The sequence below is a fragment of the Camellia sinensis genome, chromosome 12 (assembly GCF_055761805.1).
Source record: "Camellia sinensis isolate YWXY chromosome 12, ASM5576180v1, whole genome shotgun sequence".
In the NCBI taxonomy this organism is placed as follows: Eukaryota; Viridiplantae; Streptophyta; class Magnoliopsida; order Ericales; family Theaceae; genus Camellia; species Camellia sinensis.
In genome coordinates, this window is record NC_138972.1 from 32595043 (window position 1) to 32607077 (window position 12035).

The 12035-nt window shown below is 39.9% G+C and overlaps 1 protein-coding gene and 1 long non-coding RNA gene across 2 annotated transcripts; both read right to left on the bottom strand.

Annotated features, from left to right (window-relative positions):
- Nucleotides 1-885: 885 nt before the first annotated feature.
- LOC145804436 (uncharacterized) lies at nucleotides 886-3074 on the bottom strand. The gene is made up of 2 exons (XR_014346154.1): nucleotides 2869-3074; nucleotides 886-1950 (listed from the first exon to the last, which is right to left on the bottom strand). It is a non-coding gene; the product is annotated as an uncharacterized LOC145804436 (long non-coding RNA).
- A 1879-nt stretch (nucleotides 3075-4953) lies between these two features.
- Nucleotides 4954-5520, bottom strand: LOC145803476 (putative F-box protein At1g32420). The gene has a single exon (XM_082896757.1). It carries the CDS (start codon nucleotides 5518-5520, stop codon nucleotides 4954-4956), a length of 567 nt encoding a protein of 188 aa, XP_082752883.1.
- Nucleotides 5521-12035: the final 6515 nt, after the last annotated feature.

Consider the following 12035-nt stretch of genomic DNA (forward strand, 5'->3'; position numbering starts at 1 on the left):
TGAGGGAAGAGAGAAATAAGCGAGATAAGAGAGAGAGAGAGAGAGAGAGAGAGAGAGAGAGAGAGAGAGAGAGAGAGAGAGAAACCTAGATGAGAGAAAGAGAGAGAAACAGTAAAGGAGGATCAAAAAAATGAGAGGATCAAAAAATGAATTAACATGTAAAGAGATTTTTTTTTTTTTAAACATAATCTGCGGATTATGCGGGCGGGTTTCGGATTTGCACGGATAGGGTCGGGTCTGACCCGAACCCGATTTTATATGAAAAAATAGACCCGCACCCGCACTATTTATGCATGCGGGTAGGGTCGGTTTGGCGCAGGTTGTGCGGATCGGATAAACCGTTGCCCACCCCTAGTTTGAATGGATCAAAGACTCACAATGGAGAAAAAAGTGGTTACAACACATACATTTATTTAGCTCAACAGTTTTCTCTTTTAACTTAACTTTCTATTTTCAATAAATCAGTGATCCAAATAATTGAAGCATTACTTGTAAAAACAAAGAGATGTGTTATGTTTTAGTGGCTAGGCACCCAGAAGAGAGTTTGGAATTGTTAATTATAGGGAAAATAATATGTCAATATAATGTTAAAAAAATAGTACCAACTTTAAGCAAAAGTTTATAAAAGTGTCTTAGTGTTGCAAAGATTTTCATTAATTTAAGATTATTTATCTTACATTCCACTTAAATGATATTTTCCCTTAATTTGAGTACAGGCAGATGTTAGACTGGGTTGTTTTAAAGATTACTACTTCAAAAAAATTGTAACGCCCCATGTTTTATTACTCGAATATCATTATCCAATCCCTGATTATAGTTCATTTCCATAATAATAAAAGCGGAAGCAAGAATAAATAGCTCAGCAATAAATGTTCTCTCTCGTATGTAAGATGATAAACTATTCAATTATAATAATTTATAACATGTGCCCTTAGGCTTACATAGAAGAAAATAAAACAAAACAAATAAATAAAAAGGGATCAACCCTTATTACAATAAGATGGCATTCCGCCTACAAGTAATAGACCCCGTGGTCAACAAATAAGGAGACTCTATGGTCTTGAACAATATTCCAAACTTCTCACTTGAAAAATAGTTAACAACGTGGGATGAACACTAATGTCCAGTAGAGATCCCAGTGATTCTAAACAATAGTAAAATATAGCTATATATGATCATGAATGCTTTAGCTCAATAAATATACATAGATAGTGTTGTTTTGAATATCCAAAATATACATACATACGTATACTTTTCTCAAAAGAATCATTCTTTATCATTTCAAGAAAAATCCATTTTTCAGACCTTCGTAACTCATTATTTTCAATTCAAAAGATTTCCAAACCGAAGTCACATCTCGAATATCACACACAATAACCATTTCGGCAACTCTATGACTCATCTTCTATAATCCAAATGATTTCATCACGTTGTTTATTTTCAAAATCAATCCACAATTAATCCTTTATACTCTCGTGCTACTCATTTACATCAAACAACACTAATAAACATAACAATTATATTCTCAATAGAATCAATTCACCTCATAACACAACTTCAACTATATTCTCAATACATATTTTCGTCAACAATAATCTCTACAAATATACACACATTAGCAATAAAATTTCGTAATAAAATAAACAACTTAAGGTCTCGCCAAGCCCCACATTACCATCGTGGTCTTGCCAAGACCCACGTCTGCCTGCTTTACCGGTTGCTAGTCGGAAGGAACGCATTACCTTTACATAGCATAGCCTGCTTTACCGGATGCTAACTGGAAGGAACGCATTATCTTTACATAGCACAACCTGTTTTAGCGGGTGCTAAGTGGAAAGAACGCATTACCTCTATATAGCACATCAGCCCGCTTTACCGGTTGCTAGTTGAAAGGATCGCGTTACCTCTAAATAGCACAACCACATTCCATAACACGTGCATCTCAATTTCCTTCCATTCATTCACATATAATTATGTAATTATGCAGTTATTCAACAACACATAAGGTTTCATATCAACCTATTTCACATCAATTCTACAACAAGTAATACCATCCTTCACCGATGGCCAAGGACAAAACCTCTAAGCATTTAATAGTAATAATATAAATTCTTATAAACAAGATAGTGTGATTCTCATAACATTTCCATACCTCAATATTACCATCGTTGTCTAGAGTTAGATTAAAAATTATACCATCTCGTAATGTCCACAATTGATTCCACTACTTTTGATCACCAATACTTACAACATAGACCAATTTCATGATAATCATTTACTTCATTCTCTCTCTACTTTCCATTTCTAGTTCACAATAATTATTACAATCATCTATTAATTACTTTTTAACTATCAAATTTTTCAATTTACCAATGACAATACCTAGCTCAACCATTCATAAACATTAACCCTTTTTCATATTACATAACCATCAAATAAAAATTAGGGTTTTTCGTTTTAAACTTCATAACTAACTTTTAATAGCATCCATTCATCATATTAACCAAGACATCACAAGATCAACCATTTAAATTTCCTTCTCTTCCCATTTAACATTTCTTATTCACAAAAAAATCAACATGACTCAATATTTATATATAAAAAAAATACCATCTTTTCTTTTCATTCTCATAAACATTAAATTAAAAATTAGGGCTTTTTATTTCAACCATCATAAATATGTTCTATTAGCTTAAATTTCCATAATCAACAACAAAATATAAGATTAAACTATTTGATTCAAAACCCTAAATCTCATCTACATGTATTTCAAAAAAAATCACTTGTAAACTCATGTTTTTCATGCCATAAAAAGTACCACATATCCATCTATAGTGATATATTGAAAAGAATCAAAGAGATCCCTACCTCAAAATATGAAGAAAAACAAATCTGAAATGCAAGCTTGCCGGATCAAGAATCCAAGACTACCGGTGTGAAGAGTGCAGCGGGCTCTCCAACTTCTATTTACAAAGATTGTGCAAAATCTCGCTCTAAGGACTTCCACTCTAAGCTCAAAGCTTGAGCAACAATGGTGGAAATTGGAGAGAGAGAGAGAGAGATGGAACCAACTCTCTGGCAAAGGAAAAGAAAATGAAGCAGAAGGAGGAAAGAAAAGGTAAAAAGGAAATGGGGTAGGGGCAGCCCCACGTGGGTTGCCTCTTCCTTTTTTTATTTTTATTTTTATTTATTTATTTATTTTTAATTTATACATATATCTATATATATACATCAATTAAAATTATTTTAACAACATTTTAATATTTTGTAACATAAAATAATATAATTTGTCTCATCACAAAATATATTTTCCGTTTGATAAAACACACCATAAATTCACATTTCAAACATTTATAATACAATATAACAAATAATAACAACTCTCGAAGTGGTACTTTCCATTCATGTAATTAAAAAGGACCAAACAATTAAACATGTATTACATGAACCCAAATTAAATTGATTCTAAATTATGGCTCTTGAATAAAATTTCCACCCATGAACTAACTAAACATGCCCCAAATATATACAAAACTAAACAAAATAAGTTTTACCTCAAGTCATGATTTTAATATCAAATATCGACACAAAAATTCTACTGTACATTAAACTTAACACTGTTCAATTCTTAAATTTTCAGAAAATAAATACTCATGCGTAAACACTTCATAAAATTTTCGTAAGTGTTAGAGCTATACTACTATTTTTAAAATTTTACAAAAGCAAGGTCTTCAACTCGAGAGACACAAATTTCACCTCGAACTTGTGTAACAAATAAAGAACTGTTTTTCAATTATTATAAACCCATTTACAAATGATCTTTTCATATAAAACAAATATCACCAATCACGGGGTGCGACAACCATTCAATTAAATTATGTAATGATTTAAAAAAAAAAAATCCGAGTTATTACAAAAATTATTAATTTCAGCATCCATAAAAAAGTAGTATTTTTCAAAACAGAGAATAAACTACTGAGAAAACATACCCATAGTAAAACAGAGTGAGTCCGAAGATAGACAATCAAGACAAGAATAAATAAGTTATTCGGGATTTGGATTCCTAGACCCTAGAGCATCTCCAACCATACTCTCTAAAATGCCTCCTCAAAGTACACAGAAAACTCCCTTCTTTATTTTGCCTAACTAGTTTAACTAGTGTACACTCCAATCATACTCTTCATTTTAGCTAACCAATCAGACTAACTTAACTAATTTTTAAAAGAAAACTATTATAAACATTAAGAGGTACCTCATTGAGTCGAATAAATTGATGACAAACATACCAGGAAACAAAGAAAGAAATCAAAGTGAAGCAAATGTATTAATTTAGGGTTCAAAGAGTTCTGACCTTGAAATCCAATGTTCAGACCTCTTGAATCTTCCTGAATCACAAGAAGTAAACTAAGCTTAGCGAGATCAAACAGAAGGGGAAGGGTTTCGTAGTGCAGGAGGTGGGTTGAGAGAGATCGTTGATGGGGAAGAACGGGAAAGGGAGAAAGAGAGAGAAAAGAGAAAGAGAGTCACCTGAGTTGGCGAGAACACACTTTGCCTAGCAATGGAGGCTGGCTACCTGTGGAGAACCAAAACGAGAATGGGCAAAATGCCTCACCATTGCCTCATGCGTTGGAACCCTAGAAATGCAGCTTCAATAGGCAAAATGCCTAATTCTCTCCATTTGCCTCATGCGTTGGAGATGCTAAGCTCGTGCAGCAACCAACAATAAAGAAGTCATGAACCACATTAGAGAATTGGTAGCCCCTCTTCATCATTTTGTCCAAACACTGAAACTAAGATCTCCTTGTAACATATAGCCCAAAGCCCAAGAGCATTGCCACATCCGTAGAACTCAAGATTTCTCATCTCATAGGTTTCATGGTTATACAACACTAGCTCATTCGTCTAACTTTCAAACAAAAGCTCCTCCTTCTAAAACTCACGCGGAAGAAAAACTTATGGAAAGGGATTTACTGTTATTAGTTTGGTCCAACACCCTTCATCCTCCATCACCCATATATCAATAATAGATTGCAAAATCACACCAGTTTGACAAAGGAACAGACCAATAGAATCACTGTACAATGAAAGAAACCCCCATTGAGGTTCAGGATGATCAGGCTCTTCTCTCTCTCTAAATTTCTCCAGCCGCATGTGAAATGAAAGGATCCTATGTTTACTATAATCCAAACCAGACAACCAATAATATGCTTTATTTATGCATGTGGCACACAAAGAATTATAGATATTACGGTCTTTAGGTATTGTAAGAAGATCGAAATGTCTCCACGATTCTTTACTTAGAGTGTATATTGCAGCAACATGATAAGGATAGTCTATATCATATGTTTCATCACCAATCCTTTTAACAAAGTTGTGAATCCAAATAATCTTGTAATCCCTAGTCAATGGGTCCAACCCAAATCTAACCACACTTGTAAGGGCATGAAAATTCAAGGGAAAGATAGGTTCAAGTACATGGAGGCGGTTGAACTCTCTCATAGCAGGGTTCCACAAAGCCATATGGTCATTGTTGCTATAATACCCAGGAATGTGCAACAAAAATATGTCGTCAATATAGCGATCCCGGCTTCCCTTTCTTTATTTGTTGTATCCGGACTTAGGTTCCGTAGAGTTGGTTGTTGTGTATATCTTGTTTACATCCTTTACTCTTTGTATTTGAGTCTTGGGTTGTGTTGGGCAGGTTTGAAACAGGTTGGTTGAGCTTAGAAACCAAAAGTAGTTGCCCAGATTTTGGCCTGTCCCCTCGAGCGGGAAAATCCATCTCCCAGTATTTTCCTTTGCAGTGTTGGACGCTCGAGCGGGCGTTTTGACACTCGAGCGGGAGTTTGTGTGTGTGACGCTCGAGCGGGGACCTGGTTCTACAAAAGTTCTGGGAGCGTGTATCCAGCGCTCGAGCGACGGCTTGGACGCTTGAGCGGGAGTCTGTAAGTGACGCTCGAGCGGGGCGACGAGTATATCACTCCGAGATCCGACTTTTTGGATCACTTTTTCAACTCCATTTCTCTCTCTTACTTTTCAAAAACACCATTGGAGAGCTTCTCTCACTAGAACCTCAACTTCTCTCTAGGTATTGATCTAGTAGGAGTGATTTCCTTACCTTGGACCTTTACAAAAGTTGTGTTGATCGTCGAGGGCTACATTTTGATCCGAGCATATTGAGTTTTGGAGCACTTTGAGTTTCGTCATCTTCTTTCTTTGAGCTCTGAATTTGAGGTAGGGATTCCTACTCACTCTTATGGGTTTTGACCTAGATTTTGAGCATGTTGTTTAGATGGTTTGGTTTTAGGACTTAGGGTTTCAAAAGTTATGAAAGAGGGTTTTGTTATTTTGATTCTTAAATGTGTAATTTGGGTTTCAAAATGAAGTTATTGTTGTTGGTTGTTGATATTTGAACCATTGGGTTAATATTGAGAAAATGGGAAGAAAGCCCTAATTTGTATATAAATTAATTGGTATAATTAATTTGGGAAAGTTATGGATTTGTGAAATTGAGTTGAATATAATGAAATTGGTTCATTATAAGATGGAATAGTGAAGTTGGATTTGTTAATCGCTCACTTTTGGAAATATGGATAAATTATCTGTTGATGCATTATTTATCTGTTTAGAAATAATTACTTTGGGCTACCGGTGGAGAGTAGTCTTGATTGTTGTAGACAATGCATGATGATTAGGCAAACTAAAACTAATCAATTGGATGTGTCATAGAGTATGACGGTTGACAGAATACATTAACTTTATGTATTGATTGATTATGCATATGACCTATGTGTATATACGTTGTGTGTATGGGAGGAGATAGGGGATGTACTCCACGGTTTAGGGAAAGATGGGGGATGGACCTCTAAACCGGATACTGTATGGGAGAAGATAGGGGATGGACTCCGTTGACACAGCTCATATGCTTGTCAGCTAATGTGTTAATATAGCTCATATGCTTATCTATGGAAGTGTTGATATAGCTCATATATTTATCTGTTGAAGTGTGGATACAGCTCAATGCTTATCTGTTGGAATGTTGGTATAGGTTGTATGCCTATCTATCGAGGAGTTGATATAGCTAGTGTGCTTATTTATTGTGAAATGGGAAATGTTTAGTATGAATTACTATTAAATTGTTGGCCAGGTTCTGAGCCATAGTCATGAATTGAGAATGTGATAAGAAATGGAAAAATGAAAGGAAACATGGACACAGTTGTCATGCAATGAAAATGGTGTATGAATTGGCTTATGTGAGTCAAACATTTATCAATTGCTAATGTCTTAGTTACTGCTCATGTTGTGTTTAGCATATTTCTACTGGGCGTTGGCTCACCCTTTATGGGACATCATTTTCAGGTACAGGTAGCATGCCATCTCCAAGGACATAGCTTGGATGGTTCTGGGAGTAGAAGGCTCTTTTTGATTATTTTGTTGGTATTACATGTATTTCAAGCCAAGGGCTTATTTTGTATAGAGTTAGTGTTCTTCTCTTTGTAACCAAGTGTTGACTTGGAAAGCTGTAAGTCTCTAGGGCATTTGCTTTTGTTGTTAACATGTAATACTGTTATAAGAACTACTCTGATGGATAGAAAGGTGTTGATTCCTCTTATATCATTGCAAGTCTAAAATGATGGGTTTTATGCATTATTTTGAGGGCGTTACAACTTGGTATCAGAGCGTACTGGGTTCGAATACTTTGGGTACGTGGGAAGTGATTAGTATCACAATAGGTTTGTCTCGCTTGGTTAGAGATTTAGATGTAATGTTATGTGCTTATGTGATAACATGCTTATTTGACTATTTGGGTATGGGATTTAATTTCTAGGATGTTGATTGGATCCTTGGGTTTCTGTGAGTCTTGTTGGAAAAGCACTTGATCAATGCTGTTTCTAACCGGAACTCTAGTAACACCTCGGGACTATCATTATCCGGGAATGAAATTCGTAAGTGTTTATGTGTTTATGTGCTTACATGGAGTGAATTACAGTTGTCCATGCATTAGGACGCGAGTGTTTAGTTTCGGCACATTTATGAATGTGCTAACGTCTTCGTTACCTTTATTAGGATGTCAAGACGAGGACGGGGAGGTAGGCGTGGTAGGCCTAGGAGGCAGGAGGTGCCTCTACCGGATGAGATTCCGGAACAGCAAGAGGGAGTTGGCCAGGCCAATGTGGCCAAGCCAGTGGGTCAACAGGCCATGAGTGCCTTGGCCCGAGAGATAGCAGGAGCTTTGGGTATTCTCAGAGCTGAGAATCAAGTTGCTGAGGTAGGGACTTCTTTCTTGAAGAGGGAGTTTTTCCGATCTAACCCGGACGAGTTTGTTGGGGACTCGAAAGAGCCACTTAAGGCTGACAAGTGGTTGGAGCAGATGAGTAAGACGTTCGAGATGCTTGGCATCGAGGACGGAGCATTGAAGGTGACCTTGGCATCCTTCAAGCTTAAGGGAGATGCGGGTCAATGGTGGAAGTACGAGAAGGGTCGTGTTGGTGGTATGTGGGGGCCTTTTGTAGATGCCTTCCAGGAGAAGTTCTTGTCTTCAGCTGCTAGGGAGAAGCTGAGGGAACAGTTCTGCTAGCTTAAACAGTAGGGCTTGTCAGTGGCCGAGTTTGAGGCTACATTTACCAGTTTGTTTAGGTTTGCACTTGAGCTTGTGGCGTCTGAGGAATGCCGTTGCTTTGAGTTTGAGCGGAAGTTAAGGCGTGGACTCAAGCTGAGGGTTGAAGGATCTTTCATTCGAGAGTATAGACGTTTAGTGGATGCTGCAGCTCATATGGAGCTTATGATGCAGGAGGAGGATGATGAGAAGCATAGAGGCTCCAAGAGGAGCCAAGATAGTCAGGGTGATGGCAGGAGACAGAGGGGTTTTAACCCTCAGCAGTCTCAGGGTGGTTTGGCTAGATCGACCTTTCCAATGCAGAGTGCAGGCTCCGGGAGAGGTAATCAGGGAGGCTTGACTTGTTTTACATGTGGCCAACTGGGTCACAAGTCTTCGGTTTACCCGCAAAAGGGAGGGGGTCAGCGAGCTGCTTCTTCTTCAGCTAGACCTTAGGTCCAGAGTCAGGGCAGGGGCCAGCCTTTGTCTTGCTATCAGTGTGATCAACCTAGGCACCTAAAGAGGTTCTGCCCACAGTTGAGTGCCACTTTAGAAGCGTCTGGTTCTAGGCAGACGCAGAGTTATTAGCCAATTCAGTCTGTGCAGGCCTCGAGGGCCAATCCGGGAGCTTCGTCATCCCAGTCTGTGCAACAGTCTTTTGCTCCTAGAGGTGAGCAGGTGGATCAGGGGCCTACAGGGCGCGTGTATGCTGTTACCGCGCAGGACCTAGTACCGGCTCCATCAGTGGTGAAAGGTACCTTTCTGTTTTGCAAGTCGGTTGCTAGGGTGTTGATTAATACGGGTGCATCTCATTCTTTTGTATCTGCTGCATTTGCATCTGTGTTGGAGTTGGAGTTGGCACTATTAGCATCTCCTATATGTGTTGTATCACCTGCTGGGGTTGAATTGATTTTGAAACACGGATGTAGAGGTTGTGATATAGAGGTCACCGATCGTAGGCTTCCGTTTCCTTTTGTAGTTATGCCCATGAAGGGTTTTGATGTTATTTTGGGTATGGATTGGCTATCGTCATACCGGGCAGTTATTGATTGCTACCGCCAGAGGGTCACAGTATGTACCTTGAGCGGAGAGTGTTTCCATTTCTTGGGAGATCGGGTTGGTAGTGTGTTGCCACCGGTTTATGATCCGCGAGGGCGGAGTGAGCTTAGTGGTCTACTTGCTAGCTTTATGAGTGGTGAGTGCGATGAGACCCAGATTGTATTGCCGAGGGTGGTTTGTGAGTATTCGGATGTTTTTCCCGAGGATCTCGTTAATTTGCCACCTCACCGAGAGATAGAGTTCTCTATTGATTTAGTGCCCGGCACGGCGCCGATTTCTATGGCACCTTATCGTTTTGCCCCAGCCGAGTTGAGTGAGTTGAAGATTCAGCTCCAGGAATTGCTAGATAAGAGATTTGTACGCCCTAGTGTTTCTCCATGGGGAGCACCGGCCCTCTTTGCTAAAAAGAAAGATGGCGCCTTGAGACTTTGTATCGACTACCGAAAGTTGAATCGGGCTACGGTTAAGAATAAGTACCCTATGCCCCGTATAGATGATCTGTTTGACCAATTGAAGGGTTTCCGTTGTTTCTCTAAGATAGATTTGAGATTGGGTTACCACCAGTTGAGGGTCAGGGAGGAGGATATTCCGAAGACGGCATTCCGTATACGGTATGGCCATTATGAGTTTCTAGTAATGCCATTTGGGCTTACCAATGCACCGGCAGTCTTTATGGACTTGATGAACCGGATCTTCCAGGAATTCTTGGATTGCTTTGTGGTCGTCTTCGTAGACGACATTCTTATCTATTCGCCATCTGAGGAGGAGCACGAGGAACACTTGAGAGTGGTGCTTGAATTGCTTAGAGCCCATAAGCTGTATGCCAAATTTGGAAAATGTGAGTTCTGGCTAGGAGAAGTCAAGTTCTTAGGCCATGTGGTTTCTGGGGAAGGGGTGTCTGTTGATACATCCAAGACTGAGGCAGTGCAAGATTGGGCACAACCTAAGAGCATTTTTGAGATCCGCAGTTTTCTGGGATTAGCTGGGTATTACCGCCGATTTGTGAAGGATTTCTCCAGGCTAGCTTCGCCGTTGACTAGATTGACGCGGAAAGGGGTCAAGTTTGTATGGAGTGAGACTTGTGAAAAGTCGTTCCAGGAGTTGAAAGTTAGATTGACCACCGCTCCGGTTTTGATTATTCCGGAGAGAGGTTTGGGTTATGCGGTTTACTGTGATGCCTCACGAGAGGGCTTGGGTTGTGTATTGATGCAAGAGGGGAAAGTGGTAGCTTATGGCTCACGTCAGTTGAAAATACACAAGAAGAATTACCCTGCACATGACCTAGAGTTAGCGGTAGTGATCTTTGCCTTGAAGATTTGGAGGCACTACCTTTATGGTGAGAGGTTCGAGGTGTTCTCGAACCATAAGAGTTTGAAGTATCTGTTCACACAGAGAGACTTCAATTTGAGGCAGAGAAGGTGGATGGAGTTCATTGAGGACTATGATTTTGAGTTGCACTATCACTTGGGAAAGGCCAATGTTGTGACCGATGCCTTAGTAGGAAATCCATTAGTGATGTAGCTTGTATAGCCATCCGGGAATGGGAGATGTTGGGTGCACTCGGCGAGTTTGATTTGCTTTTGGGCGAATCTGTTGAGGCTGCGGCCTTGTTTTCTGTTATTGCACAGCCTACACTTATGGCTAGAGTGTTAGAGGCACAGAGAGGTGACCTTGAGGTAGAATCCCTCCGAGAGAAGATCTCCAGTGGGAAGGTGGAGAAGGGTTTGTCTGTGTATCCCGACCAGAGTGTGAGATACCAAGACCGTTGGTTCGTGCCGGAGTCTTGCCGAGAGGAGGTACTCCGAGAGTTTTACCATTCACGTCTTGCGGTGCATCCGGGAGGCACTAAGATGTATCGGGATTTGGGTCGCCAGTTTTGGTGGCGGGGTATAAAGAGAGATGTGGCAGTTTTCGTGTCCAAGTGCCTTACTTGCCAGCAAGTGAAGGCCGAGCATCAGAGGCCAGCGGGTTTGTTGCAACCCTTGCCTATTGCTGAGTGGAAGTGGGAGCATGTCACTATGGACTTCGTTGTGGGTCTTCCGAGGACTCAACGGGGTAGTGATGCTATTTGGGTGGTTGTAGACCGGTTGACTAAGTCGGCGCACTTTATCCCTATGCGCATGAGAGATTCGGTAGATCACTTTGCCGACTTGTATATTCGGGACATAGTGAGGTTGCACGGGGTCCCAGTGACGATCGTCTCAGATAGAGATCCTCGTTTTACTGCTAGGTTGTGGCAGAGTTTGCAGAGTGCCTTGGGTACTAAGTTGACCTTTAGTACGGCTTATCATCCTCAGACTGACGGGCAGTCCGAGCGTACTATTCAGATCCTGGAGGATATGCTTCGAGGTTGTGTCCTTAACCTTAGTGGGACGTGGGA